The sequence below is a fragment of the Equus caballus genome, chromosome 8 (assembly GCF_041296265.1).
Source record: "Equus caballus isolate H_3958 breed thoroughbred chromosome 8, TB-T2T, whole genome shotgun sequence".
Lineage (NCBI taxonomy): Eukaryota > Metazoa > Chordata > Mammalia > Perissodactyla > Equidae > Equus > Equus caballus.
The window spans coordinates 82,616,829-82,642,978 of record NC_091691.1 but is presented as its reverse complement, the minus strand read 5'-3'; the positions used below and the strand labels follow the sequence as shown (position 1 = coordinate 82,642,978).

Sequence of the window (26,150 nt, the reverse complement as noted above, 5' to 3'; positions counted from 1 at the left end):
CCTTTCAACCTCTTCATTATTTATTCACATGTCTAACCATTAAAAACAAAAAGAATCAGGGGCCAGACCCATGGACGAGTGGTTATAGTTTCACACGTTCCGATTCAGTGGCCAGGGTTCACAGGTTCAGATCTGGGCACGGACCTACTCCACGCATCAGCCATACTGTGGAGGCATCCCACATACAAAATATGTGGGACATGGTACAGATGTTAGCTCAGGGCTAATCTTCCTCAAGCAAAAAAAAAACAGGAAAACTGGCAACAGATGTTAGTTCGGAGAGAATCTTCCTCACCAAAAAAAAAAGAATCAGGAATAAGAGAGAATGAAAATAAAAGTATTCGTGTTAGCTACTAATAATTCTAATGACTACTTAGACAGAACTAGGAATTTTAAGTAGTGACTCAGATGAAATACTGGGATTGTCTCTAGGTTTCATTTATCCCTTAACCAAGACAAACTAGTTCTAACAGTACCACAGAATACAAATACCACAAACCAAATACTGGGTAGACTCTACAAAACTAAAGACAAGTAACCAATCAATGAATTGAGATTGTTTGTTCTTCTTTCAGTAGGATAATCTTCTGTTAACTGAAGAAGTAACTGATGCCTTGATTTTAAGTGTCAGTAGGGAAAGTGAGATTGACCTTGGGTCTCCCAGAAAAATACCAGCACTTGTACAACTTCACCATACCTATTCTCAAACATTTTCTTAAATCCTTAAAATGGCCTAACCTTACCAAAATCAGAACCTACTTAAAAACAAATGCTAAGCCATAATTACAAACATCTTAATTGTACCTAAATTGTTTTTTTCTCCTGGAGATATTAGCTCCAATCTTTCAACAGGAAGACTGTCAGAAAATCAAAAAGACAGATTACATGTAAAATGTTTGCTCTAATTTCAGAAATTGATGCCACTTAATTCAGTAAAATCATTTTTAAATATTTTGAATGGTAACAATTTACTTTTTCAAAATGGCAAACACTTGAAATACTCTAAAACTATGTTGGATAAACCTAAATAAAAATCAAAACCTTATTTTTACCAGTGTCATCTCCCAAAAATTATTCCCTAAGACACAGTAAAAACTATGTCATTAAATGAAGTTGAATGGGGACCACACACATGAGGCCATGTGCAAAACTTACTTTGTCAGACGCCTCAGAAGCCAAAAGGTTAGTTGCAAGGGTTTGCAGCTTATGATGGGCCATATTTTTAAGGGCAGCAAGACTACGTCTTGTCATAGCTTGTTTTAGGTTGACTGCTGGATGACTAAGTGAATCAACTGCAGCGGGAACGGCTTCGTCACAAGCGTTCAGAATCTCTACTGCTGTTATCCCCATCACACAACGATCCAACGCACCTGGAAGACGTACAGATTCACAACTGTTACACAAGGCTATGCAATTTTAAACAGTTTTTTACGAAAAGAAAACGCATGGACATTTTTTATGTAGGAATATGTCTTATCAGCACTTCCCAGAAACATTCTCTTACGCTTCCTTGCTCTACTGATCTTCCATGTAGCATTACCTTAATTACTTCCTCTCCCGTAAGGCCCCTACCACAACCTCCCAATGAAGTCTAGTTCAGAGCCAAGATTTCAACAACTTCCCCCAGGCTTTTCCACTTTCTTTCTACTTTCAAGATAGTCTCCTTGATCACTCCACACTATTACTCTATTACAAACATGTTTCTATGACTTTACCTTCCTCTAAGTCGTATACCAATCTTAAACAAAAAAAACCTAAGTTTTGCTATTTTTCTAATTTTTTCTTCTTGAATAATTCCTGAAGCTTCTCTTCCTCTAAGAAACTGCCATAAAACAGGGAAAAAAATGATAACTTCTCATTCTATCTGCAGATTTCCTATTAGTCTTAACACCCAATCAAATGTTTCCCTGCGTGTTTGTGAAAATACTACTACATCCACTTGTAACCACTTCAAAGCTTCTTCACTTGGCCATTCTTTTCATTTATCTCCATCTACACATTTCTCGTCTAAGTTAGAGCGCGAACTCCTTCCTGGAAAGCGGACGGCCTTTCTGTATACTTTGTTTCACACAGTACCCAGCATCACATCAGTAGAGAAGGGTCTCATTGTAAGGATTAGTACATAATTTTTTGAAGATTATAATAATGACAATGAAATTATGATGAAGTTTATTTTGATTCACTGGGCATTCTTCCAGAGTCATTCTAAAAGAGGACAAGTCAATTTTGAAAAATAACCACAGAAAACACCAAAAACTTAAATGTCAACAACATATAAAATTTTTGCTGTTTCTGAGCCAGTGCCCAAACATCCAAACACACATTTTCTTCCCAATGTTGAATGGTTATATACAAGCCATTCAAGTTTGCCCCTCATTCCTTAAACAGCTTACCTCCTGACTTACTGTCCTCTTTCCAACAGTACTCCTGGAATAATTTCTGGTGATTTCAGTATTAACATAAATCAGTGTTTTACTAATCAATTCACTGAGTATTGGCCAATATATTTTGGAAGGCAAAGCAAAAGAAGGAATTTTTTTGTACATGTATGACAAGAAGAGTGTGTATACTCTAATGGGACTTAGAAGTTCAAAAATGTTTGAAAATCACCAGCACATATGATTCTTTCACATATCCAGATCTCTTGATTCTTTGAGCTCCTCTACTCAAATAAATTTTGTCCTATACTTGACCTAAGCCAATGGTCTTCTCAATAACAACAGCTGAAATCCCAATATGATCCCAATTTCAAATATTCTACTCTGACAGCAGCTTCCATTCCTCTCTTCAATCCTTCTGACTCCAATAATTCCTTGTTCAGTACTGACTCCAACAATTCACTAACCTATCACCCTTGCACTCTCTCTCATTTCCCCATGTCCTCATGTCTCTCCTTACTAAACTAAAATTTCATCATCCATCTTCATAACCACAGCTTTGTCCTCATCTCACCTCCTCATACTAGCTGAGCAAACTCTAACCCTGGTTGAATCTTACCCTCCACCCACTCTGCACCTGTACAGTGAGAATGGACATGAATGACAAACATACTGACAGATCCACTTAAAATTCATGACCACTGATCTCAAGTGGGCCCTTAGTAGAGACCACATTTCCACAGACATTTCATTTTCCTACTCTCCCAGTTAATTTTTCACACCTTCTCTCTACAACCAATCTCCAACACTCCATTTCCTGCCCTCATCTGGGTGAAAAGTTTTGTTTCCTATTTTATTTAGAAAGAAGCAATTAGAAAAGAAGTTCCACAAGCTCCCACCACCACATCTCCACTCACTTTACTCTGTAATTATGAATGAACTATCCAGGCTCCTGCAAAACACACTTGTAGCTTAAACCCATCCCTCTACTGTCTGCCCAAGGACATCATTTCAGCAATTCTCCCCTTTCTGTTCATCAATTTTCCCTATCTACTAGATCATTCCCATTAGCATAAGATCATCCTTATCTGCACATAAACATACAATTATTTCACCTGTTAAAAAAAACACAGTTGACACAGTATCTCTCCCTAGCTGGTATCCCATTTTTTGTAATTGTCCTCTAAAGAGCTGTCTATATTTGCTACCTCCAAATTTTTCTCCTCCCATTTTCCTTTGAACTTACTCAGAGTTCACCCCACAAACATACACAGTATTGTCTATGTTGCTAAATCCAACAGTCAGTTCTTAGTCCTCATTTTACTATCATTTACTATCAGTACTACTTGACCTTTCTTCCTCTCTACTCCTTCAAACACATTTTTTCGCTTGGCTTCCAGGCAATCACATTCTTTAATTTCTTCTTCTCCCTGACAGGTCCATTTTAGCCTCCTTTGCTGGTTTCTCCAAATCACAGAAATACATCTAAACCCTGGAGTGCCCCAATCATTATCTACCTGCATTCTTGGACTGGTGACACATTCAGTGCTATGACTTTAAATATCTTCTGTATGCTCAGAATTCCCAAATTTACATCACCCACTCTGACTTCCCCCACCTTGAACTTCAGACTCATATATACAAGTTACTAATCAACATCTCTACTTGAATGTGTAATATTCAATTCAACTTAGTACATCAAAAATTGAATTCTTGATCTTCCCAAAATTACTCTTCCCACTGTCTTCTGAATATCTCAAAATGAATTCCATCCTTCCAGTTGCTTATGATCAAAACCTTGGAGTCATCTTTGACCCATCTCATTCTTTTATAACCCTCATCCAACTATCAGCAAATCCTGTAGGCTCTACCTTCAAAATATACCCAGAATTCAACCAACTTCTCACCAGCTCCACTGCTACCACTATGCTCTAATAATCCACCATCCTTTATTGCCTTGAGGGAATGGCATACAAACTAATCTCCCTGCTTCCATCCTTGAACCACCATCGGGCTATTCTGCAAAAAAACCAGGAAAATATGATTTATAATGAGGAAAAAATTCAAATCAATAAAAACCAACCCAGAACTGACATAGATTTTTTAAAATTAGCAGAGAAGGGCATTAAAAGTAATTATAATTGTATTCCAGATGTTCAAAAGGTTTGAATAGAGAGACATGGAAGATACCAAAAGACCAAAATTAAACTTTTAGAGATGAAAACTACAATGTCTGAGATGAAAAATACACTAGATTGGAATAATGGCAGATTAGACATTGTAGAAGAAAAGATTAGTAAACCTGAAGACAGAATAGAAATTATATAAAATGAAACAGATAAATAATTTTAAAAGTGAAAAGATAGTCCATGAGCTGTAGGCAAATTCAAGCAGGCTAATAGACATATAACTAAAGTCTTCAAAGAGAGTCAAGAATGAGGAGGATCAAAAACATTTGAATAAACAATGGCCAAAAGCTTCCAAATTTGTTGAAAACTATAAATCCACAGATCCAAGAAGTACAACAAACTTGAAGTACAAGAAATATGAAGAAAACAATAATCAAATTGCTCAAAACTAATATTAAAGAGAAAAATTTTAAAGTAGTTAGAAAAAAAGACAGCATATAGAGAGGAATAAAGATAAGAGTGACAGCAGATTTCTCACTGGAAATAACGCAAGCAAGAAGACAGTGGAGTACTGAATGGAAAAAAAAGAAAAGAAAAAACAACACAGCTGTCAACCCGGGATTCTATACCCAGAAAAAAAATCTTAAAAATGAAGGTGCAATACAGAGTTTTTCAGACATAGAGAAGCTGAAAGAATTCATTACACATAGACCTGAGTTACAAGAACTATTAAATATTAAGCAAAAGGAAAATCATTGCAGATGGAAATGTGGATCTACACAAAGCAATGAACAGCAACAGAAAAGGTAAATATGTAAGATTTTGTTTTTATTATTCAAATTTCCTTAAAAGACAAGAGACTGTTTAAACAAATAAGCAAATAGAAATAAAATATGTTCTAAATGAATGAAAACCATGAGCAAGAATATGGATGATACAGAAGACAAAAAGTGGTAGAGGGTGACCCAATTATTTTTGACTGGAATCATTCTTTACACGAGCAACTCGTCTGTGTAAAAGGATAGCAGGAGATACAGACAAAGGTAGGAGGGTACCACACTGGAGGACTTTGTCTTAACAGCTATATGAACTAAACCATTTGTTTTTTTCATAAGACAGTGGCATAAACCAAGTGTTGTTTTATGTCCTAAGATTCATTTGCCAGCAGAGTATAGGATGGATTACAAGGTAGAAATAGAAGACAGGGAAACCAATAAAGATAGACTAGACGTGAAAAAATATAGCCCAGGTTAGAATGGTACACTGGAAAGAAAAAAGGGAGTAGAGAGGTACCTAAGGGGAAGAATTTAGTAATTAATTGCACAAAGGGCTCATGGGAGAGAAGGCAATAAAGATAGCCATATTTCCACTCTAACAACCTCTCCCTTCAAAATTCCAGGGTGAACCATGCAAAGGGAAGAAAGAATCTGATTATATTTGGTTTTACCAAGATTTTAGAAAAGTACTATTTTTCTTAACTATTTCATCCTTTGTGTCTTTGCCTGTCCTATAGCATTTTTTTGTAATTGAAGGAAAAACACAAATGTAAAAGATATTGAAGAACTGATGATGTAGAGCCATACACTGTGAAACGGAAATGTAAAGTCAAATCTCTACTATATTAAATATTGCAGATAAGGGTCAAATATGTGAAGAAAATACCTCCTACTAACCATTTCTACTAATAACAAAATACTGGACTGAAGTACCACCTTCTGATTCTTTTTGGTAATTTCAATAAGACAAAACCATCAATTTAAATAAATCAAAATAAAAGCAGGAAAGTATTTTTAAGAATTAGTCTAAAACAAGAATAACACACACACACTAAGGCTTTACTTGTATGAAAAATCTGATTCTCTGACTCACTTATGTCTCTGGTTATCCATGTTATCTATACATTTTTCAATAGACATAAATATACAATAGTCATAATTCTCTGCTATATTTTATTAGATAAGTTTTTAAAAAAATGACAAGTGCATATTTCATGAAGTAAATGCAAAAACAAGAATATTTCAGAAAACTTGGAAGGGCAGAACATAAATCAAAAAAACCAGAGAACAAAGTAAATTGACAACACTTGTACACTAATTTCTAGTAATATTTGGTAAGTACTATTGGTGCTTGCATTTGTACAAGAACATCTAATCACTGTCCCTATAGGAATAGGTATAAGATGTGAAAATCACTTTTGTTACGTAGCAAAGACAAAAATGGGCATAAGAGAATATTGTTTAGCCTTGGTGATGGGTTAGATAAGAAGAACATCTTGTAACATCAGTCATTATTTAAGGCATGCAACTGTTGCCCAAATAGACAGGATTTTGACCTTGTCAAAGGCCCGTGGGAGCGACACTGCATGCTTACTGGGAACATCAAACTTGAAGAATGAGGAAGTTGATCCCTGAAGCAGATAAACAGCTCCATGTAGAAGCAACCACCATCTAGGGCAGTGGCCCACCTTTAGTGAGGTCCTAAGTAGGTGTCAAGAGGTTCACGTGGCCAAATCCTGTTGCTAGTTGTGGGACTAATTTTCTAACTATCCAGAGATGTGAAAGAATAATTCCACAGCCTCCACATCACTATCAATTGTTATTGTGTATAATAAAGATGACACAATAAAAAAACAAAAGATTCTGCACCTAATTAAATTTTATATTACTAACTTCAATTTCATTTCATTAGGAAATAAACACTGAAAATAAAAACCATCCATTTGAAGAGAAAAACAACTAACAGAAAATACTGTAAAAAAGTATAAAGGAAAGACATTTTTAAGTGTTTTTAAGCTAGAACCATCAGTATAATTCAAAATAGCAAACACAAAAAACTGCACAATAAGCATAAGCAGTTTCAGTGCAATATGGCTTGATCTGTAAAAATACATTCCAAAAACATTAAGACGAGGGATAAAGTATCTCCTCAAAGTTTAAATACATTTCATACATCAAACCTTGGCTGAATCTGATTTATTTAGCTTCATTTTTTATTTATTTAATAAATAAATAAATTTAATAAATAAATAATGTCAATACCTTCAGGATGTGCCTTACTGATTCCCAAGGGACCTTTATATCACTAGCTAAAGCCTGAACAGCAAGGAGGAAAAAAGAACGTATACCTCCTGTTAGGGCTGAGATCCAAAATAAATTCTGCTTCTCTATCTTTATTATTATTATTATTTTTTTTTTTTTAAGATTTTATTTTTTCCTTTTTCTCCCCAAAGCCCCCCGGTACATAGTTGTGTATTCTTCGTTGTGAGTTCTTCTAGTTGTGGCATGTGGGACGCTGTCTCAGCGTGGTCTGATGAGCAGTGCCATGTCCGCGCCCAGGATTCGAACTAACGAAACACTGGGCCGCCTGCAGCGAAGCGCGCGAACTTAACCACTCCGCCACGGGGCCAGCCCCTCTATCTTTATTATTTAAGAATGATTTAAGAATGCCATATTGGCTGTTTACCCAAATCCCCCTAAAGGTCAGAAGATAATTGGGAAATTCCAATATTATCTATTGTGTTTAATTTAAAACGGGCTTAATTATACTAAACTGGTTATAAGAATAACATCCTCCAGCACAGCATAGTTAGGAGCTATTTATCATTCCCTTCTAGGGAAATTACTAGTAGTTACTTTGTCTTTCAGTAAGGTCTCATTTGTAAAGAATTTCACATTCTTTACATTTAAAGCATCTGCAGTATTCAAATATCATATATTTAAGTATCTGAAAAATTCAGGAAAATGATACTCTCTTCCTTTACCATACTAATTTAATTTTTAAAAGTCCTAGACAAGTTTACCATACTTTTGCATTTATATATATCAATTGTTAATTTAATATTTGTAGTATTTAACAACAGTGTTTTATGATTATCATTGCTATAAGAACTTTCTTTCAAACTAATTCTCAAAGAAAACATTTCTAAATGTAAGTAAGGTCATATTCCCAAGTTTAACAAAGTACAAGTTAAGCAGCACATCTGTTAAATAATAATAATAGGAAATATATACACATGCCTGTAAACACAAACTTCAAGTACACAAACATACACATATACACACTTACATTATGTCCACTACACTCCAGGTAAATATTACATCATTTTATTCTCCCAGAAACACTATAAAATAGAAAATATTATCATCTTCATTTTACAAATGAGTAAACTGAGGGGCAAAAGTCCGGTGACTTGCCGTAGATCACAGTGCTAGCAAATGGTTGATCTAAATTCAAAGCAAGCAGTCTGATTCCAGAGCCCAAGACAAACTTTGCATATTTAGCTTGTGGGGTGGACCAGAGCGGCAAACATGAAAACAGTGCTGCTCAGCAGACAGGATATAACAAAAAGGGACACAAAAGTAAGATACAAAATTAGATAAGTAGTATGACAGTAGTTCTGGTTTTAAAAATGCACAGAAACAAGACTGGAAAGAAATGTGCCAAAATGTTAGTATTTAAACCTGAGCAATGAAATTTGAGTTGATCTTTCTTCCCATCTAATACTTTTGTGCTTTTAAAATTTAACAAAAAGTATATAACCCTTTTTTACAATCAGACAAGAAAAAGAAAAGTGAAATGCAAAAGCAAAGAAGTGTGACACTCTTTAAGCACGCTTCCCCTTGTGAAGACTGCCTGAATACTACCAGCTAAAACAAGGACTATCAACAAAAGATCACTGAAGATTATGGCTACTTGTTCCAAAAAGACCTAGAAGAATTTGTACCACAGTGCAAACAGAAATATGTAGATAGTCTGATTTCAAAAAGGATTATTTAAAACAAACCAAAAAAGATGGAGAAAAGGAAAAAAATTAGTAGAACTATAGTACAACTAAGAATGTAAAAAGTTTGAATCACTGATAAATGATGACTTAAGATAGTAAAAGTAGAATAAAATGTATTTTAAAAAGCTTAAACAAATAAACATTTAGTTACATACTTAAAGATTTCCCAGGGAAAACCAGAAGATTCTTTGTATAAACATTATACATCATCTTCTGTAATTTTAAGTTAAGCATTACTTGTTCTATATTATACCCCACACATAAAATTTCTGAAACTTGAAATTTTAAATGTTCTCTCTAGAACTTAAAACGTTCACTTCAATTATCTCCTACAATTAACTGCTCCATATTGCTTTTCTGCTATTCAAATAAAAGAGTATCTCATCTTTTTCCACTGTTTCTGAACTTGAGACAAAAATGGTTCCTTAATCTTGCTCACAATTTACCTCATGAATTATACAGAAAGCACTTATTTTTTGTCTGTTGTCTGCATGTCTGTCCTAATCTGTATATTATCTTCAATTACATTCCCTTAAAGATCAGTGAACTAGTCTACAAGTATTTGGCATAGTACAGCAAATAGCATATTTAAATATTCTTTGTTGACAATGATGAGGACACTTGGAAAAAGCAGTGATCAGAAATAAAAGCAGCAATCTTTTTACATTTCAGGGCTTTTTCCCTCATATATAAGATTCTTAATTTCTACGAATCACATACACGATTTAATTTTCTAGTCTCTCTCTTTTAACATTTGCTCTTACCAGTATCCATTTGCCAAACGTACACAGAGCCATCTGAACATCCCACCACTAGGTAATCATCAGAAGGCCTCCACTTGATTACTTGAATAGGGAAAAGATGACGAGATGCTAGCATAATGCATTTTTTCTCACGCAAACTTAGGAGTCCTACTGAGTGGTCACTGGCTACAGAGCAGATGCAGTGCTGCACTCTCGCCTGAAAAGAAGAATAAACCTTAATTATATTCAGATTAAATTCACAATAAAACAGATCCTGTCCTCAATAACTGAAACCAAAATTAATTATACATTCACTACTGCTGAAAATCAACCACTAGTAGGTTATGTCAAAAAATGTGTCCCTTTATATTACACATAAAATGCCCAGTTCAATTACCACAATACTTAAAAGGAAAATTAAGCCTAGCTTAAAGATGGAAAAGATGCCTTGAAAAATGTGCTGTTCAAATTTGAAGATGACCTTACTAAAATGATTACTAGATATGAGCAGGCAAAGCTAGAAAAAATTGATCTGTTATTATGTGTGCTCTTTCCACAGTGTGAACGTGCCTTTGTTAGCTGCCAGAGCTGCTTTCTGGCGTGTTTCTTTCTGTTTGTGACTCTCATTTAGACCCATGCTTTTCCCTGCTCCTTTGCTCAAAAACAATACCCTCATGGTCCCTCTAGCACAATAATTTCTTTAGAGCCACAGACATTTTGTATTATGTGTAGATGTGCTTCACAGTTTCTGTCTACAATGTCAGCAGGTGCACCACCTCAACACACACACAACAGCCAATTAAACATTCTGCTATGTATTTTCTGCTCATCTCTAGTTTTTGCCCTTCAATTCCTTTTTAGAACAAGACAGAACACAAACAATCAAATATGGTAAAGATTTTCACTAGCAATAGAGAACTGAATCCACAACAACGTAGAAAATTAGAAATTAAAGTCTTCAAATTTCTGTAAGACAATTAATAAGCTTTAACAACTTTTTGGTGAATTAGTAGATTATGCTTTCAGTTCATACTAAGGCGAAACTATATGAAAACAGCCATCTGAAAATCTATTATACATACTGTGGCTATCCATTGAGGATGAGGCCCACTGCACTACATATACACTATCCCTTCTAAGGGATCCAAGGGGATCCAAACCTCACCCTCCTAGGCTTCTCCTAGGCAAATACACTGTTTTTAGCAAAAGAACAATATGTCACTGAACGAGATATGTTAACAGGTATCAGATGAAAACAAAACGGAGGCAGTGGCCAAATGTGCATGGGAAACACAAGTTACAGTTGATGTTTTTATACACAAACTTCCAAGAACCTTTAACATGCTGATGTGAATATAATTATATCCACAAGGGGGATACAGCATCGCTCATCTCTAAGTCTAAACTTTGACCACTGTAATCTTATAAAACCTAGATTGTGAGGAACACACTTTGGGGAAAGCTGCTATAACTGCCTCCTTTTCTGTTTTGGCTAATCAGAAACCCAGGACTGAATTTTCTACGCACAACAGTGTAAGATCTTGGGCCTACATTCCTGAATGTTGACTCTCAGTGGTCTCATCTACTTTCTTCTCTGATTTTTTCTTCACCAAGATTTAGCCTTATTTTTATCCTACTGAATAATGTTTATTTTTGTAAACAACCTAAAATCAATTTTTAATGAAGCAGAACATTAATAAAACAAAGATAGTAAGATTTAACTATTTACCTTTTTCTTTAATTCAGGTGTTTTCATCTTTATTCTGTTAGCTTTATTTGTATTTTTTGTTTTATAATGATTTGAACATGACAATCAACATAGCAGGTGGTTACTAATTTTAAAAGTTAAGAAAACTAAGTTCAGAAAGATCGTGTTGTAAACTTTTATTAAAACATGTAGAATTTTCTTAAATAAGCATTTGTTAAGCTTACTTATTTCATGTTCCCTGATAAGCGTTCAACTGAACCACGAAAGATGACTTCTTTCTTTTAAAAGACATATTAAGGACTGAATGATAGTTGACTATGGCACACAAAAATTAGCTTTACAATTAAGCAATAAATCAAAATAAAGTGGCAAACTAGAAAAAGAAAACCTTCAAATATAAGCAACGTTAGAATAAAACAAGGTAAAAATATACACCATGATGCCTTTATTTTCAGTTATTTCACACTACATAAAATATTAATGAGTTTCATGACACATACATCACCAACTGAAGATAATAGTTTAATACCACGGATGCTTTGTATTTCTACAGATTATCATTAGTACTGACTTTGTATTTATGAAACATATCCATCATTCAATCTACAAAAAAAGGGATAATTGCCACACTAATGGTTAACTACTATTTTCTATTTTGCAACACCAATCTGCCAAAAAGTGGTCATTTTATTTATTTCTCTCATTACAAAAAATAAACTTATCAGTGATGGTTTTCTCTGTGTGTGATTAACTAAAAAGAATGACTCCTACACAGCATTCCTTTCAATCTATTCACATCCTTCCATCAGGCGCTGAGCTGCCACAGCAGTCACAACACACACCACTCCTTCTGATTCTGCTACTTCAACTCACAAGCTCTCCAAAACCTTCCTTCACATGAGCTAATCCATAATTAATGCCATCCACCTAACTAGTCTTCTTGCTAGTCCCCAAGTCCATGGTCATTTCATTAATATTCACACACACTCTTGTCATTCCTTTAAGAGCAAAGAAATGAGGCATGAGTTGAGGTGAAGTTTGTTTTTTCTTAAAAAAAAAAAAAGGTGAATTTTTACCAATATTCCTTACAATGTTCAGTGTTCCTCAAATTATCTATTGGTAGATCTCAACATGTGAGGTAACACAAAACGACTGACAACCGCTGAGCTAACCCGTTCTCTCTCGGCCACATATCGCCTACTGTAGTTTATCACCAGCAGAGAGAAGGCTGCAGACATTATGCAAACAAAAAAGGCTTCCACATTCCTGAGGAACCTGACCTTGGGCAAAAACTCCTTATGAGAAGCTTCACTGTTCGAACTTTCACCATGCTCATTTATATGCGGGCAGATAATTTCAAAACTTCAAGAAAATGCATCCATCCTCATAAAAAGATTTAAAAGCTCTACATCATGTTATCCCTCTTATTAGTAAAAATAAAGGACATACAAAGCAAATAAATAATAACATAGGATCTGCTTTAAAAAGACTATGGGACATAATTTTCTGAAGGTAAAAAAGAACTCTAATTCCAAAAATTCCAGCTTTTCATTTCCACGTGATGTATTCTCTTCTAACACATATATTTACATAAATGTTTTAAAGAATAGTTCTGTTCCTATTTCATACGGGGCAATAATAATGAAAAGTAGAAAATGACATGCTCCACCCACAAAAAAATACTGGGTCCTGGGCCAGCTCAGTGGCATAGCGGTTAAGTTTGTGCGCTCCACTTCAGTAGCCCAGGGTTCACAAGTTTGGATCCCGGAAGTGGACCTAGCACTGCTCCTCCAGCCACGCTATGGTGGCATCCCACATAAAATAGAGGAGGTTGGCACAGATGCTAGCTCAGCAACAATCTTCCTCAAGAAAAAAGAGGAAGACTGGCAACAGATGTTAGCTCAAGGCCAGTCTTCCTCACAGAAAAAAAAAAAATTGCATCCAAAATAAAAATGATATACCATCTCTGCAAATGCAAATAAGCGTCTGAAGAGTTAACTCTAGCTTTACTGTAATAAGCAACAGTATGGAAACAGCCAAAATAATCAAGACTGAAAACAAAAAAAATCAATATTACTAAGCCCAAGGAAGCATAGTTATTAGAGGTACTTAACTCACAAGAAAAGATGGTTCTCTGCTTTTTAAATATGGATTAAAATAAATCTAATTTTTCTTCTTTCAAGAAAACGCTAGTCCAACATGTGAAGAAAACTGGCCTAGAGTAGAAATGGCCCAATACAGTAAAACCTCATTAATTTTGATTCCATTAATTAATTCTGAGTTGATGGTTACCTTCGCAGCCTGTGTGAAAACAAATTAATGGTGTAAACAAAATAAATGTCTAGCCTATTTAAATGTAAAAGGAAAAAAGATCACTCTCCAGCTCCACTCTGGTATTAATTTTAATTCAAACAATGAACAGAGTAATGATAAATAATTCCCAGTTATCTGTTAAATGAAAGCACTTAAAAGATTTGCTAAAATACAACTTCGTTTCCTCATATCTGTCCTCAAAATTATTAAAGCACTTCTTAAAGAATATTTTATAACTCATCTCTCTCTCTCTGATTTAGGCCAGCTTCCCCACAAATGAGTTGAATTAACACAACTCTTTTATTATTAAACTATGAAATTCCAGAGATCTTGGTTATTGAACATCTACTTCACCTACAATGACTGATTCTACAATTTGATTAATTCCATTCTACTTCACTTTCTCCCACATCAACCTGGAAAAGTCACCTAAAGATGACTTACCTGCAAGGGCATTACAACAAGATAACGTAGAAGACATTTACATTGTGTAATTAATATAATAACATAACTAAAATATGTGAACCTCATATCTTTAAGTAAATTATCTGAAAAGCATTTGTGCTCCAAACTTTTTTGATCATATACACACTTGTTAAAAAAACTTGGAAATGTATTCCCATTATATGTATATCCATAGGTTATACATGTACTTCTGTGCCAATATACCATGTATGTTGTAAAACATGCACAAAAATATATATTTTAAAAGGATGACTCAAAGTTTACATAGACAATTTTAAGATGAAATTAAACATTTTCTTAAGTGTCTTGCTAATATTAACTTTATGTTATCATTAGCCAATACCTCAAAGCACAACATACATCCTGAGAAAGGTTTCATTGTTAATGACCATGGATGTAAATACATATTTTATATAATTATGATTTGGGGGCTGCTTTCTGCCACAGATAGATCAAATGATCATTATGTGAACCTCCTAATGCGACAGATGAAAAGATGTTTAATTTTCATTAGAATATCTTCCATTGTTATTTTCTCTGCCCATTTTGTGATGGCTAGGTTAAGAACCATACAATGTAATCTATAAATCTTTTAAGCAAACACATGTTAACTGGAAGCAGACCCAGTGGGAGCAATACTGTCGCCCTCCTTGTGGTGGCAGGTCCTCCCTTCCCCCAGGTCTTATGTGCCCATCTGATGTATGAAACAAGTGAGGCACCAGCATCCTTCCATCTAGTAAATATAGAGACACTCCATTTCTTAAGGTTAGGAAAAAAAAAGACATAAATAAAAGCCTTAATATTTTATTGCCAGACCCTGGCACCTACTCCACTTCAGCAACTACTGATATCAACTGACTTTAAGAGTGTAACACATAAATATCATTTGAAATCTTTTTAGTGTTATGGAACAGAACTTGTACAGCATGGATTAAACATCCTATCAACTTGGTTAGTACTTTATAGGTGGAAATTATTCAAACTCATGTTCCAAACACTGTATTAATTCTGCCCTTAAAGCAACATGCACCAATGACACCAAAAGCTAATTAAAAGCAAAGGCTAACAATAAGCAACAGAATATTTAACCAAGTAAAAATCCTATTTTTTATTTGATGAAAAAATTAAGATATCTGGTGCAAGGAGAAGGAGGAAGATACTGGACCAAAAGAAGTATATTCCAAGGCCAATTACTATTTTTCAAAGAATTCTGACCCTAAACCAAATAAAGTTTCATTGAATTTGCCAGTAAATAATCCTCACGGTACATTAGTGCTGAGCAACAGAATGCCACAAGCTATCACAGAATCTGATAGAGTCAGAATATACCACCTAGGTCATCCAGTCTGACCTTACGCATTTTACAAGACTTCATTTTAAACCATTCCCAGAACCTCTTATGGAACCTGTTCTTAAGCATGTGCCATGAATTACAGAAATTAGAGACAGCTAGTTTATCCCATCCACTAGCTCTCTGGGGAGATGATTCTGCTTTTCAACAGCTCCTAATGTAAATTTTATATATATATATATATATATATATATATATATTCTACTTTTGCTGATTTGTTTTCTAAATTAAATTATTCCTCACATTATTTCAGGAGCAACCTCTTAGCTGCCCAAAACAATTTTTCTCTTTGTCTGAATATTCTTTAAATATATGAACACTATTCTCTCCTTTTAAATATGTCCATCATTAGACAAGCTATAAATGACCAGCTTCTTTCACTCATAAATCAATCCCACCATTCTCTTAATCATTATTTCTTGTACTTCCCAGAAGTCTTTCTATGGAACATAAATGTGCAGTTAAGATACATCATTTATCACTTTTTAATATTCTACCTGAAGGGAACAAAAGAGCCTATGAATGTTAATTTCACTTCCACAATTTCACTAAACTAGATAAAAAAAATTTTTTTCAGAAATCCATAGCCCATACCTCTTAAAAAAAAAAAAAAGAGAGAGAGAGAGAGAGCTGTTTCTTCAATAGCTATTTTAGAAAATAAGATGACCTGGTCCAACCTAAATACTGACTAACCATCAAAAGTAAATAATAAACCAGAAGAAAATTTCAACAAGACACATAAGCTTAATATCTCAGTTAAATTAAAAGCTCATACAAGCACTACTATTTCCAAGAAAGACAAATGAGCAAAGGACAAGAAGAAATATGTCTCAAAAGAAAAAAGAAATCACTAAACTCCTCACAGAAAAATTTCAGTATCTCTAGTAATCAAAGAAATGTAAATTTAACCAATAAGGTACTATTTTCACCCATTAATTTAGCCAAAGATTCTAGGAATTATAATAGCAAAAAACCAACATTTACTGGGTTCTTAACTTTGTGCTAGGCATTGTTCTAAATGCTTGGGAGTAATTCATTATAGTCTCACAACAACCCTTTGAGGTAGGTACTATTATCATTTCCATTTTAAAGATGTGGAAACTGAGGCATGGAAGGAAGTAACATCTTGTGCTGGTGAGGGCAATGAAATAGGCACTGAGGGTAGAAAATAATTTAGTAATATACCTCAATAGCCTTAAAAATTTTAATAACCTATTACACAAAAATCCTGAGCTTCTAATCTAAATAATATTCATGGAATCTATCCCAGGAAAGAATCATAAAGAAAAAAATTTTTACAGACAAAGATGTTCAATATTATACTATTTACAACAGTTCAAATTGGGAACAGTCTACATATCCAAAGCAAGAGAACTAAGTAAATATGGTATGCTCGCATAATGTAATGTTATACAATCATTAAAAATTACTTTCATGAATAAGTATAACTTGGAAAAGGACGTGTTATAATATTAAATGAAGACACAATGTGCACAGATAACTATATCTACAATATAAGCACAAGTATATAGTAAGTAGATCTAAAAACACTGGAAGAAAAGACATCAAAATGTTAACTGTGGCTCTCCTATATGCAGAATAACAGGTGACCTTTTAACTTCCTAGCTACTTGTATATGTTAAATCTATAAAATTGCAGCTAAAATTAGATTTTTAAAAAGCAAGTAATGTGTTACAAGTAAGAGAAGGTAAAAGGAGGGCTAAAACAGAAAAACCTCCAAACTTGAATAACCAAAGATGAAAAACTTAAAGATAAATTACAAGAGAATTGAGCAATGCACAGTTCTCTACAGAAAAATTAGAAATATAGGAATGTAAAAGAATGGCTGTGTTTTGTTCTATAAAGTGAAAGATAAATATTAAATAAGCAACTCAAAATCAAGACTGCATCAAAATCATATTTACTTATGTAGACCAATAATGGAAAACACAGTCAAAAATCGAAGAAAGGCAATTATTTTTAAATGCACAACTGCATCTACTAGGAGGCAGTATGCACGGCAGATAAGTTCAGGCCGACAGGTTGAAATACTTAGAACCAAATTCCAGCTCTGCCACTTGCAAACTGCATGACTTAGGCAAGTTAAGTTCTCTGAGACTCCTTTTTCTGTATAACGTGATTATAGCAATAACCACATTTTATAGAACTACTGTATGAATTAAATGAAATGTACACAAGGAAATTAGCATAGTGACTAACACATCGTGCATACAAAAGATGATAGTAGTTAATATTATCTTTACCATTACTATCATGTCATCCTATACCATAAATTCTATCTTTTAAAATATAATTTTATTTATTTTCTGAAGGAGTTGCCAATGTTATCCACGGGGAAATACACAGATATTTATAATTCTTCAAGTATGTCAGTTTCCCCTTTTCAATATTTTCTTCTCATATTATCTCTCCTTTAATCTGAAAAGTTCCACCTGCATAATCATCATCACTCACATATTAACTTAAAATTACATTAGTAGTTTTTAGTCTTTTAACAATGAGTCAATAAAAGTATTCAACCCAACAACTCACGACCACTTTCTACTGTTCCTGAATATTTCCTCACACTGTTTTTCCACTGAATTTATTTTATAACTTTTCACTTCATGCCTTTAAAACATTAAAATGTTTTCTTTCATTTCACTCACACATTTACAGATTTTAGAGATTGAGATAGGCAAATCTGCACACTCTAAAAATATTCAAAGCATTTTTTAAGGAACTCAAAAAATGCTGCCCTTTTCCCCTCTCTGCACACCAGTCAGCTGTCCGCAGTGACTGTCCAACTTCACACCCAAACCTTGGGCAGCCCACATGTAGGGACTAACAACCTCTGTCACAAACGGCCTCACTGCTCAGGGTGCACTGAATTACGACTCCAGGTGGCTGCTGGGCCTGCCCTTCTACTTTCTGACTCCTCACTTAGGACTTGAATGGCACCATCCACCTGACCTAGTAGCTTTGAATCTGCCTGCTTGGCCTCAATCTATTTATCCCGATCATACTTGTATCCTTACAAGAAATAAACACCAAATTTACACACCTCTGACATAACGATGGAAAATCTTTTTTCCTTTCTCATGGAAACAAATGGATTAATATATACTGTTCTCATTTTTCCAACTGGAGATAACTGAAAGAATCTGTATATCTCTTTCCTAACAGTAAATTACTAGAACATATATGCTAAAAATATCTCTTTACCTCTTTGTTTAGAAAGGATGCTGGCTTGTTTTTTAATCTATATTGAAGAACAGAGAGATACCTAACCTTCAGTGGCCACAATTGGACAAGAAAGTTGTGCCTCGCCAGTATTTTATACCTATGAAAAGCAATAAATGGGGTCAAACAACCCTCTTGATCATCTGGGGTCATGCTACCAAAGGCTTTGTGAGGGTAACCATCATACCCTTCTGTAATCTAACCACAAATTTCCAGAAGAAATGACACAGTTTGGGCCTCTAAGACAGTTGAAATCTCCAATGTTCAGGCAATGAGCAGGAAAAGCACAATATTTAAGACTACAGTTTCTAGGGAATTAGGGGAGAGGAAAACTCCTTTATGCAATTGCTGTCTTTTGATATCTTGAAACTTCTATCTCACGCAATAAAAAGACGCAAAGTTAGACTGACAGGGAAAGGGGACTCATCCCTAAGTTGGGCAGATTCTAAAACCACCTGGCCATATTCTAGAAACAGGAAATGAAAATAGTTCCTGACATAGGAACAAAGCATATTCTACAACAAAGTCATTTCGATGCTGGAAACAAATGAACATACTGATCATATTTAGACTTTTATCATCCAAATGAGAATGTAGACGACTGAAAATAGAAATAATGACGACAATAATAGGATTTACTGTGCTCCTATTACAGGCCAGGCATTACCTCCAAACTTTAACACTTTACAGAAAGTGTTGCTAGAGCTCCAAAGTATTAAGTAACCTGCTAAAGTCACCCCAAGATGAAGACGCAGATCCAGGTCTGTTTGGCTCTAAAGGCCTGTTCTCACTGACATGACCAACCAGCGGTCCGTTATTCTAGGCTCCACATGCGTGCAGCAGAAACTTTTCTCCAACTCCTTCTGAAAGTCTTTGCCAATATGTAAGAAAAAAAACCATTATGACTAAAAACAATTATCATAAACTGGCATTTTTTGTTGTTATTTTTAGTATACAGTCCTCCCTTCTAATCTTGTATCATTCCACGTTCATTCCACTTTACTCTCGTCAAATCTTTCTTTGGAAGAATACCTAGAATGTTTTACTTTTTAGGACAACTTCACATTTTATTATCTTAACTTTTTCTTCCAAATATCCTGCCTAATGAGGATGAAATAAAGTGCCCAAATGGTCTCATATACAACTAGCCTGCAGTACATACAAACCATTACTCTGACCTCTTGGTCATTATTTTCAAAGTAATGGACAAATACATCAAATTCCTGCCAGCTTTTGCCACAGACAGGTCCCTCAGTACTAGACACAACAACGTATCAAGAGCTCCAGACTCCTCCACATTACACAATACTAACCTGTAAACACAGGTTGTTCATGTACCATACATGATTTTATACACATCAACAAAACTACCACACTCAAATACCACAGATATCACCTTTCTTGAAAGTCTTCTAAAACCATCCAAAGCTGGCCTACTAGGCGCCCTTTTTAGGACCTCTCTAAGGGTCTGGGACTGACGGAGGTCCTAGAAGGGATACTTCATAATATTTATCATGATGCATTATACTTACCTGTTTTCTACTCTGGCTCTCTCACTGGAGGAAATTCTTTCAAACAGAAACTATATCTTATTCACGATTATATGCCTGGTTCTCAAAGGTACCTGGTATATGGCAGGCACTCAGATATTGCTGAATGAATGCTTACTAAAAAGTATGTTGCACGTAACTGAATAGTTACCTTAAAAATTCATTCTTTTTTTTTTCCTAACAATTTCTGCCATTTAAAAAAAAATTTTAGGGGAGTTTGGAAAATGGTAGCACAGGAGGATCCTGAACTCGCCTTCTCCCACAGACACAACAAATCTACAACTACTTGTGGAACAACTTCCTCTGAGAGAGATCTGGAACCTGGATAAAAAGAACCTCCCGAACAAGGACAACACAGTCAGGGGTGGAAGAGGTAGAGATACAGATCTGCTAAGGAAAAAACCACATTCTAGCCTTAGTGCTTCATGGTCAGGAGTGATCTCAAAGGTACAGAGGTTCTCCTGGAGGGGAAGGGGGATATGGGCTCCATGTCAGGCATCCCAGCCCTTAGATTTAGCACAACAGACATGAAATCCCATATTACCTAGCTTTGCTAGCTTTGAAAACCAAGAGGAATACACCCAGGAAAACTATAGAACTTCACAAAGAAAAACCTGCTATTAAAAGCCCATGCAAAGAATCACCTGACCCAGAAACCAGCACAAAAACACCAGGTAGAAAAGTACATAGCCCATTAGTAAACAAGACTCACTTACTAAGCTCAGAGCACATCTCAGAGAGGCAGGAGATGGTGGGGATCACTCCCCTAGGGACTGAGACCTGGCGGCAGCCATTACTGTGACCTTGTTCAGTAGCATTGACATAGATGCTAGCAGTCGCCATTGGACTCCTTCCTCTAGCCTGTTAGCGCAGGTGTCTGCCCACCTAACAGAGCACCCAAGGCAATCAAGCGCAGCAGGGCAGCAGACAGCTTGCCCCAGGGACTGGCTCCACCCACAAGCAAACCTGTGCTGAACTTGTGAGCCAACAACAGCAGTGGGGCCAGTAGGTCTGTGTCAACGGGGCGTGTGTGGGTCCATGGTGGCGTGGTTTGTAGGCAGATTTATGCCACTGGCCATTCCAAAGAGCCACACAGGGGATGTGCCCTGCCTTCCAACACCTAAAATGATTGTGTGCTGCTGCACCTGGGGCCAGCTCCAGCCATCTACACTCCTGAGGCAGCTATGTAACCAGGGCAGCATAGCTAGATGTGGCAAGAGGCCTGCCCCACACAAAAGAGAGCTCACCACAGCCACTTGCCACAGAGAGCCACACCAGAGGACTGCAACCCCCAAGCCTAGCAACCAGCCACATTGGGGGCCTGACTCACTTAGCAGTACAACAGCAGTAGTTGTGTGTTATTAAACCTCACAGCCAGCTGTGCTGGGGCTTGTCCTGCCCAACAGAGTGACCATAGCAGCAACACATGGCCGAGGCTTACAACCAGCCAGCCCAGGAGCCAGCCTAGCCTACTCATGTGCCCACAGCAATAGCAACACTGCCACAATAGAGGGTATACACAGCCCACATGGGTGAGGAGAAGGGAGCAGGTTGCTGGGTTCAAAAAGGCACTTCTCACATAAGGCCATAATACCAAGATCAGGAGAGATACCTGATCTATCTAACACATAAATAAAAGCACAGAGAAGTAGAAAAAATGAGGCGACAAAGCAATATGTTCCAAATAAGTGAGCCAGGACAAATCCTCAGAAAAAGAACTAAATGAAACAGAGACAAACAATCTACCTGAAAAAAGAACAAAAACTAATATTCGTAAGGATGCTCACTGATCTTGGGAGAACAACAGACGAGCACAGTGAGAACTTCAACAAAGAATTGGAAAACAAAAAAAAGAACCAATCAGAACTGAAAAATACAATAATGGAAATGAAAAATTCGCTAGAAGGAATCAACAGCAGAGGAGATGACACAGAGGAACAGATCAGCAATGAGGACGAAAGAGTAGAAGAAATCACCCAAGTTGAACAACAAAAAAAGAAAAACAAATTAAAAGGAACAAGGACAGTCTAAGGGACCTCTGGGACAACATCAAGCAAACTAACATCCACATTGTAAGTGTCCCAGAAGAGAAGTGACATACAAAGGGGCAGAGAACTTCTTTGAAGAAATAATAGCTGAAAATGTCACTAACCTGGGGAAGGAAACAGACATCCAGGTAAAGGAAGACAGAGAGAAACAAACGAGATGAACCCAAAGAGGCACACATCAAGAAGCATTATAATTAAAATGACAAGAATTAAAGAGAGAATCCTAAAAGCTGCAAGAGAAAAGCATCAAGTTACACACAAAGAAATCCCATAAGGTTATTAGCTGACTTCTCAACAGAAACTTTATAGGCTAGAAGGGAGTGGTATGATATATTTAGAGTGAAATGAAAAAACCTAAGCCAAGAATACTCTATCCAGCAAGGTTATAATTCAGAATGGAAGAAGAGAGAGAGAGTTTTCCAGATAAGCAAAAAGGACAGAAGTTTATCACCACTAAACTGGCCTTACAAGAAATGTTAAAGACATGGATTGAAATGAATTAATATAGTTAAAATGTCCATACTTCCTAAAGCAACCCACAGATTCAATGCAAGCCCTATCCAAGTCCCAATGATTTTTGATGAAATAGGACAAAGAATCCTAAAATTTACATGGAACAACCAAATACCCTGAATAGCCAAAGCAATCCTGAGAAAAAGAACAAAGCTGAAGGTATCATACTCCCTGATTTCAAAATATACTACAAAGCTATGGAAAGCAAAACAGCACGGCATTGACACAAAAACACACACAGATCAACAGAACAGAATCAAGAGCCCAAAAATAAACCCAGACATCTATGGACAGCTCATCTTTAACAAAGGAGCCAAGAACATACAATGGAGAAAGGAAAGTCTCTTCAATAAATGGTATTGGGAAAACTATACAGCCCCATGCAGAAGAATGAAAGTAGACCATTATCTCACATCATACACAAAAATTAACTCAAAATGGATTAAAGTCTTGAATGTAAGACCTGAAACCATAAAACTCCTAGAAGAAAACATAGGCAGTACACTCTTCAACATCAGTCTTAGCAGTATCTTTTTGAATATCATGTCTCCCCAGGCTACAGAAACAAAAGAAAAAATAAACAAATGGGACTACATCAAACTAACAAGCTTCTGCATAGCAAAGGAAACCATCAACAAAATGAAAAGACAACCTAACAACTGGGAGAAGATATTAGCAAATCACATATCCAATAAGGGGTTAATATCCAAAATATACAAAGAACTCACACAACTCAACAACAAAAAAACATACAACCCAACTAAAAAATGGGCAAAGGATCTGAACAGACATTCTCCCAAAGAAGATATACAGATGGCCAACAGGCACATGAAAAGATAGTCAACATCACTAATTATTAGGTAGATGCAAATCAAAACTACAACGAAATATCACCTCAGGCCCATCAGAATGGCTATTATTAAAAAGACAAGAAATAACAAGGTTGGAGAGGATGTGGAGAAAAGGGAACCCTCATACACTGCTAGTGGGAATGTAAACTGGTGCAGATACTATGGAAAATGGTATGGAGATTCCTCAAAAACTTAAGAATAGATCTACCAAATGATACTATTCCACTTCCAGGTATTTACCCAAAGAGCACGAAAACATGAATGTGTAAAGATACTTGCACTTCTATGTTCACTGCAGCACTATTCACAATAGCCAAGACTGGGAAACAATCTAAGTACCCACCAACAGATGAACAGATAAAGAAGATGTGGAGTGTATGTATACACACACACACACACACGCACACAGAGAATGGAATACTACTCAGCCATAAAAAGATGAAACCTTGCCATTTGCAACAACATGGATGGACCTTGAGGGTATTATGCTAAGTGAAATAAATCAGATGGAGAGACTCAAACACTGCATGATTTCACTCTTTTGTGGAAGATAAAATCAACAATGACAAACAAACACGTACATACAGAGATTAGATTGGTGGTTACCAGAGGGGAAGGGAGAGGGAGGAGGGTGAAAGGAATAATAGGGCACACGTGTATGGCGACGGATTGACGGATGGTAATCAGTCTTTATGTGGTGAACGTGATGTAGCCTACATAGAAATCAAAATATAATGATGTATATCTGAAATTTATATATGTTACAAACCAGTGTTACTACAATAAAAAAGAGAAAAGAATCACGAAAATAAACATATAATTACAAATTGTAAAAATATAAATTTTAACTCATTTTGAAATTGCTTTATGTATGATTAAGTTACTCAAGGAAAATTAGTCTTTGCTTTGTGTCATACTACGTATGTCTTCAGCCCAAAATTAAAAGTCAATTTAATCAACTATTTCATTCACAAGGTTTTCAGCACCAAGTCACTCTTGACTATTACTAAAAATAAATTTCATGCCCAATGTAATCTTCTCTCCTATCAAGGATATGACTTAAGATCTAAAGGAACCTTTCCAAAATAGAGGACTATCTAAACTTCTAAAATATTTGGCATAATATTACCAGACCCAGAACAAGGATGCAGTCATTCCCATTACTACTGAAGGGACCCCTCACCAACAGTTTCCTTGGTATATTACTGATTTTCTCAGCTTCCTACACAAGAGACAGGGTGTACAGCTACTTACAAGCCTGGAAAATTAGCAAGGCTTAATAGATTATAAACAGGATAATGAAGAATTACGAGGGTAAATAGGTGGTATAAGCCTATTCCTAAGCTTTTGAAGGACAATTTGGCAATGGTTATTCAAAGACTTTAAATATTAATATGCCCTTTTATACAGAAATTCCACATTTAAGAATGTATCCTAAGAAGTCATTCCAGATACGCAAAAATATTTAGCTATACGTATTTTCACCTCCAATGTTGATAAGAGAAAACAAAGTTTTTAAAGCAACATTCTAAAATTTCATATAAAATTAAATAAATTACAGACTATCATTAAAAATGATTTTGGGATACATTTAGTGACACAGAAAGATGACAAGACCATCTTTAGAAAATACCTGTATTTTCCACAACAATGCATTATTTAACTTAAAAAAGTTAAAATGTCAAAAAGATAGTGCTGAATGCATAAAAACATGAAAATGATCTCAAAAATCTAAGAGAATTAAGTGTTAAAGGAAAAAAGAATGTTACATAACATTATGTACATTGTGATATATTTTAGAAAAACATTAGTTCTGCTTCTTACTTTTCCTTAATTTGTATTACCAAAGTTTATTCTGTTTGACTTCAAAGACTATCCTATAATTACAGATATGAGTTTTTAAATGTAACATGCACATCAAATTCACAACAAAAGTCGAAATCCAAAAAGATGAGGTAAGAGCTAACTCAGCAAAAGCTTTAGGTACTTTTCTAGAAAGAAAGGACAATATACTAAAAAGGAAATCTAATTTGTTAATTATTCTTACAGGCTGCGAGCATTAGCCACATTAGCAC

The 26,150-nt window shown here is 35.5% G+C and overlaps 1 protein-coding gene across 27 annotated transcripts in view; it reads right to left on the bottom strand.

The window, feature by feature from the left end:
- WDR7 (WD repeat domain 7) overlaps positions 1 to 26,150 on the bottom strand; it is a 355,616-nt gene that overhangs the window by 271,050 nt on the left and 58,416 nt on the right. For all 27 annotated transcript variants that reach the window (XM_001488090.5, XM_070275718.1, XM_070275720.1 and 24 more), the window contains 2 exons: positions 10,055 to 10,250; positions 1,156 to 1,370 (listed from right to left, as the gene is read on the bottom strand). In XM_001488090.5, the coding sequence (XP_001488140.1) occupies positions 1,156 to 1,370; positions 10,055 to 10,250 (411 nt within the window). The remainder of the gene's footprint in view (positions 1 to 1,155; positions 1,371 to 10,054; positions 10,251 to 26,150) is intronic.